Source organism: Austrofundulus limnaeus, unplaced genomic scaffold (assembly GCF_001266775.1).
Source record: "Austrofundulus limnaeus strain Quisiro unplaced genomic scaffold, Austrofundulus_limnaeus-1.0 Scaffold477, whole genome shotgun sequence".
In the NCBI taxonomy this organism is placed as follows: Eukaryota; Metazoa; Chordata; class Actinopteri; order Cyprinodontiformes; family Rivulidae; genus Austrofundulus; species Austrofundulus limnaeus.
In genome coordinates, this window is record NW_013952879.1 from 60,500 (window position 1) to 66,636 (window position 6,137).

The 6,137-nt window shown below is 43.6% G+C and overlaps 1 protein-coding gene across 1 annotated transcript; it reads left to right on the forward strand.

Annotated features, from left to right (window-relative positions):
* Positions 1-4,645: 4,645 nt before the first annotated feature.
* On the forward strand, positions 4,646-6,125 carry LOC106529933 (uncharacterized; the record flags this gene model as incomplete). The annotated part of the gene is given in 1 exon segment (XM_014025463.1): positions 4,646-6,125. A coding segment is annotated over 1 exon segment (781 nt), but the record flags the coding sequence as incomplete, so codon positions are not given.
* Positions 6,126-6,137: the final 12 nt, after the last annotated feature.

Genomic DNA, 6,137 nt, shown 5'->3' on the forward strand with positions numbered 1-6,137 from the left:
AAAATTTGAATTATTCTCAGTGTTGTGCTGAAAATGACAGCAATCTGTGAAAATCTGCTCACTGCAGGCAGGATGTGTTCAAAATGTGACAAATAGGCAGAGAAAAGAAAAGAAATAAATCAGATTTAAAAAGACTGGAAGGGGACAAAGACAAAAACAAATCTTTTTAAGAACACATAGAAAGGAGTTGACATGAGACAACATGAGTTCATGCTGTAAATGTCAGATTTGCTTTATGGGTTTGAAGCAACTAAACTGCGTAAAAAACACTGCATGGACCCAAACACAAGAAAGATAAACTGATAATTATATCACATTATTGAAACTTCTTTTTAACTTCATTATGATGCTGAAAAGTGCTTTATAATGTGTTTCTTGTTCACCCATTAGCACACTCATACAATTCCAAGAGGTATTTTCTGATTGGAGGCTGATTAGTTGATGTTCGTGGTAAGACATACTGAATATACAGTATATATAAATATATATATTTGTTCATGGGATCTTTTGATTTACAGGATTTATCTGTACTCAAATGTATTCATGGAGGCCAGAGTGGGCCACATCAAATCCTACCTGAAACCACCGACTGAGTCAAAGGCTTTATACAGTACAACTGTTAATTTACATTGGCTGTAATGACTACTGGTTAAGTCAAAGAGTGGTCATTAAAATTAATGTTTTGAGGTGTAACTTTACTAAAAGAATGTTGGACTTTGATGTCTTCTTTGTTCCCCTTCTTAATTGGACCAGCAATTACATGTTTAGCTGCATAACAATGTTGGCTGATTAATGGTTCCCAATTGGCATCACACCACCTGTATTCAAGCACTGCTCTGCCATTTAGGTAGGATTCAAGTAGGGTAATGTAACTAAAAGGAACTTTCCACTAAACTGATCGTACTTGAGAAAGTGATAATAGTTTATTGTTGGGTCAAAGAGTGCAAAACAGCACAGATGAGTCTGTAAAGTGACGTTTTCATTATTTCCAGAGATTCTGAAAAAAATATTGGTGAACAGACTTTTCAACTTACTATCCAATGTTGATGAGGATGGACACAAGACAGTCTTAGATCTCAGTGCTGGATTTAGTACAACTGATCACAATATTCTTTGACAGAGGATTGTACAAGATACTGGGATTACAGAAAAAGATCTAAAATGGTTTAAATATGTTTGTTTTATTTCTTCCAATTTGATCATGTTAATAATAAATCGCTATATACCAGAGTTAGTCATGGAGTTCCTCAGGGTTCAGTGATTAGACAATCCTTTTTACTTTTTTTATGCAACCAGGGTTAGGAGACGATACAGGATAAATTTTCTTTGTTATGCTGATGAAACTCAGTTACGGTGTATTTATCCATGTATTTAACACATCTAGGSTGTTAAGGTGTGATGAGGAATGAACCGAAGTCTGGATGGAGGATGGAGTAAAAAGTAAAATGATTTATTTAAATCAAACAAGATGCCGACAGGGCAGCTAAATAAACAAAAGCTCAAGGAATGAGGTCACAACAAGGGGATCATAACAGGAGGTAATAACCAAACAATGAACAATGAGGATGTGGAGAACTGAACCAGAATACATACAAACAGAGGAAATGAGGAGATGAACAACAACTGRGGAAGATACTGATTAGCAATGAGTGACAGGTGAGTGATTACGCAGACAAACTGACAGACTGAGGAGAGATGAGAGTAATGACACAGAGAGAACACACGAGTGAGATATAACACAAGACAGACAACACATCCTCACATATGCTGGACTACAGTCCTAAGAAGACTTTGTTGTGAACTGAATTAATATACATAAACTGAATTGAGTTGAATTCATGTAATTTTACTTGCACACACATGGTGTTTTATTCTCTCAGTCACAGAATACTGTTTTAATGGAATCAACGTCTGAGCTTAAAATCTTCAGTCTGAATTGACTGAGGACAATTTAATATAGAACAACTTAAAGGAATAGTTTGGCCAAACTGAAGCAGCCAAATGTTGTAAAAGTTTTGAATAATTAAAATCTTATTTGTTATGTGTGCAGCTTCTTAAATAGTTTCAGATTGGAGAAGGTTTTGAGAAGCATGTTCATTTCGACCATATCGACAAATATGGATAGCATGGTAAGATATCTCCCAGTCATCCTCACAGACACACACATCAGTGTTATGCWAATTTATTTATTAATGTGGTGTAATCCAGCTAAAGAACACAGATCGTAATATAAGTTAAGAATGCACAGATAAACCAAACAACCAAACAAAACAATGTGAGTTTTTCAGTTTACAGACAACAACTGTGTTTGTGTACTTTTGAGTGTTAGAATTGCATTGTCTTTGAGTGATAATCTTTTATTCCACTGTTAAATTCCCTTTTGTTCAGAAAGCTATCATCTGTAAAGTGGCTCACACAAATACATAAAAAATAAACTTTATCAGAGGGTTACTTCCAAAATTGAAGTCCAAGCATTTTTTTAAAGAACAGTGTCATCCAGACGTCTATAAAGTACTTGAAAAAATAACTAAGTAAAAGTAAAATTATATGAATAGAAAATGACTTTGGTAAAAATAAATTTCACTGATGAGAAAAATACTCAAGTAAAAGTCATAGAACTGTTCACAAAAATTGTGAAAGTAAAAGTACAAGTACTTTTACACACTCTCTAAGAAATAAACTGTTAATTTACTGAACCAAACTGGTTCCATTAAGCCAGGCTGAGTAAATTGAGCAATATATGTATTTTATTTGGTCACTTTACTCAACTAGGCTTAGTGGAGTCAGTTGACATGACCTTTTAAAGTAAATTCAACACTTCATTTTTTAGAGCACATAAACAGCTTCTTTCATGATGAGTTTGAACATATTTAATTTTCTAAYAAGTAACAAGGTGTTACATTTTAAAGTAAAGAAGTAAAAGTATCATTTTTATCTTTGAAATGTAACGAAATAAAAGTAAACGTAGCTATTTAAATAAATAATTGATAAAATTCCAAATCCTCAAAAAAACTGCTTAAGTACTGTAACAAAGTAAATGTACTTAGTTACTATAAACGTCTGGTGTCATCCTTGGGAAGCTTAAAATGAGAGTAGTCTCCTTCTCATCTGAAAATCCATTTCCTCGAAGGCATTTTTTTAATCCGAAAAGACGAAGTGAGAAGTAGTTAGTATTGGAGCTCAGCAGACGCGGTTTCACCAGGTGTTTGTTTGCTAGTTAGTTGTTTTTGCCGATAGCCTGCAGGAGTCATGGGGCCTGCCAGTGGGTGGGGCAGGTGTGCTCTTTGATGAGGAAGCTCGGTTCGGAGACACAGCCCAGAGGAGGAGCTGCTCCTAAAAGGTGGTTCTCTTTCATAGCATTCGTTTCGAGTCTCACGTTGGGAACGCCTTCGGCGTGATCTCATCAGAAGCTCATATTACATTACGCCAGCCAGGATTGGTTGGAAATCAGCCTGTCAGTGACAAGGAGGGCCAAGACCCTCCCCCTATTATAGGGCTGTTCCTGCACTGATAGGTTATTCAAAAATCTCTTCTCGCAATGAGCAGAAGTTCCACCAGCTCTCTCCAGTTACTGCCTCTTCTCAGAGCCTAGCTAAACTGTCCATAGACTCATGCACAAGCGTGGTCGCTGGGCGCTTTGCTCTGGGTTAGCACAGCACCGCACAGAGTGTCTGATTATCGCTAGCAAAACAGTAAAAAAACTAGCAATACTTATATAAGTAGCAATACTTAAAAAAAATTAAGTAGCAATACTTTAACAGTTTAAGCTACCCCAACGGGAAGTTGCAACACTCCCCCCCAAGCCTAGCCATACCTGGTTAGCCTAGCTGTCACCAGCTAAAGTAGCTTCAAACATCTCCCTAGAACATGGAGGCCGCGGGGGCTTCAGCAAAACCAGTGGAGAGCCCAAAGCCACGGGCCTGCCCGTGTGGCAATAAAATATCAAGCTGGGACATCCACCCAACCTCTGTGGTGTGCCTCGGCTTGAACACGCCCAAGCATCCCTTGAGTCGGCGAAGGAGTGTGTGCACTGCAGCCGGTTCTCCCTCAAGGTGCTCCGTCGCCGTCTGGCCCGTCAGTTGACACTGTCCAGCGGGGACCTGGTGCTGGCTTCGACAGCTGCCGAACAGGACCCAGCCGACTTGGTGGTTTCCCAGGTCTCTGAACCTGAAGCTGGAACAAGTTGGGGCGACTTGCTCGAAACTGCAGACCCGCTTCCATCCGAAACGATGGAGCAGGCTTTCACTTCGAGCTCATTGGATTACTTGGCAGGAGGCGAGCTCTCCAATGACTCGGAGCTCCCTTTCTCAGATGACGAGGAGGATTATGATCCGTCTGCCCAGCAGCCAGGACAGGTTGTAAAATCTGCTCTTTCTGATGCGGGCCGACCTGGTCATGAAGACCCATCCTCGCCAGAGCTGGATTTAGACCTGCATGACGTGTGTAAATGCGCCGCTGCGAAGCTTGACATCCCGTGGCCTGAGGTCCAAGCTGAGGCGGTCCGTTCACGTTTCGACTGAAAGAAGCTGCCTAAAGCAAAGAAAACAGGCAAACAGCTCCTGCCGTTTCCCCCCAAGCTGCTGGAAGAACTGTCCATCTCCTGGCACAGCAAGCCTTTCAAGGAGAAGCACCCGGTGGCGGGCAKCTCGGTGCTGGACTGTGTGGACATGGAAAAATGCGGTCTCTGCCAAATGCCTCCAGTCGAGCCTGCGGTCGCAGCGAACCTGCACCCGAAGACTTCCATGTYGGCAGGTGGCCCCGCTCTCCCCTCCAGAGCAGACCATTTTCAGTCCAGCCTGAATGAGAAGTCCTATAAAGCGGCTGCGCTGTCAGTCCGGGCTCTGAATGCTTCCTCCATGCTCATGGYGTATCAGGCGGAGCTAGAGGAGCAGATGACCRCCTCATCAGATGCTGCTCTGTGGGACGAAGTCTGCATCATCACGGACCACTGTCTCCAGCTGCACAAAGTGGCGATCCAGGCTATGGGCAGAACCATGGGGCTGATGGATCTGCAGGAGCGGGCMAGGTGGTTGAATCTCACCACTCTCTCCACAAAAGMGAAGGAGGACCTCCTYGACACTCCCATCACTCCGCAGGGTCTGTTYRGCTCYGCGGTCACCTCGATGCAAAAGAGGTGGGAGGAAAAGAAAAGAGATGACGAGRCCCTGAAGCTGTGTCTCCCCAGGCGCACGTTCGYCTCCACCACCGCARCTCCACCRCTGCAGCGTCAAACCTTCGCTCAGGCCGCRGCACGCTTGCCCCCCACCTTTAGGATCCCAAAACTGCCAAAGGTCCAGRKAGCCCCACAAGCGCCGCAAAAACCCTCCAAAGTCCCGTGGCAGCGGAAGCCCGAGGGCCCCCGCCCCGACCAACCGCCACCACCCACCTCCACTCAGGTGGTCAGGAGGAGGAAACGGCTGGCCTGACTTCCTCCATGGATGGAGGGAACGAGCTGGAATCTCTTCCCTCCACAGTTCTGTTCAGCAAAGTTCTGTGCGTGTCCGAGAGGATGTTCGAGCCTGCTCAGCGCGCCACGAAGTTCACAGGACGCAATGTTCACGAGGAACCCCGCAGCGGCCCTCAGCAGTGTCACACAAGCACATTTATCTTTTGTCAAAAAGAAATAAATGTTTACAAACTGTCGCATCCAGGCTTCAAGCCGAGGGCACAGTTAAAAATAAAAATGTTGAAAAACACAAACATGAGCCAATTCGGGGATTTAGTCCCTCCTTTTTCAGAAGGAGCGAGACTCTTCCCCGAATCGGACAGAACTGYGAAAAACCTAAGTCCACGYGCATGCGTACTGCAGGCYGAAACMTTTTCCAATCCAGAGCCGCTATAGAGGGCAGTCTCCGCCCACGTTTAACAAACTGGCCGGCCAGCCGCCTGACAGTGCAGCTGGAAAAGTGGACAGAATGTACAAACTCCGAGTGGGTTTTGAAAACAATAAAAAGGGGTTACAGGCTACAGTTTGCAACACCCCACCCCCCATCCCCCACCGAGTATAGACGATTGGCTGGTCGCAGCACCCTCCCAGCAGGAGGCTGTGAATCACACAGCTGCATTAATACAGCACATGATGGAGCTGGGCTTCAAAATAAATATGGAAAAGAGTGTTCTGCGTCCTTCTCAGAACA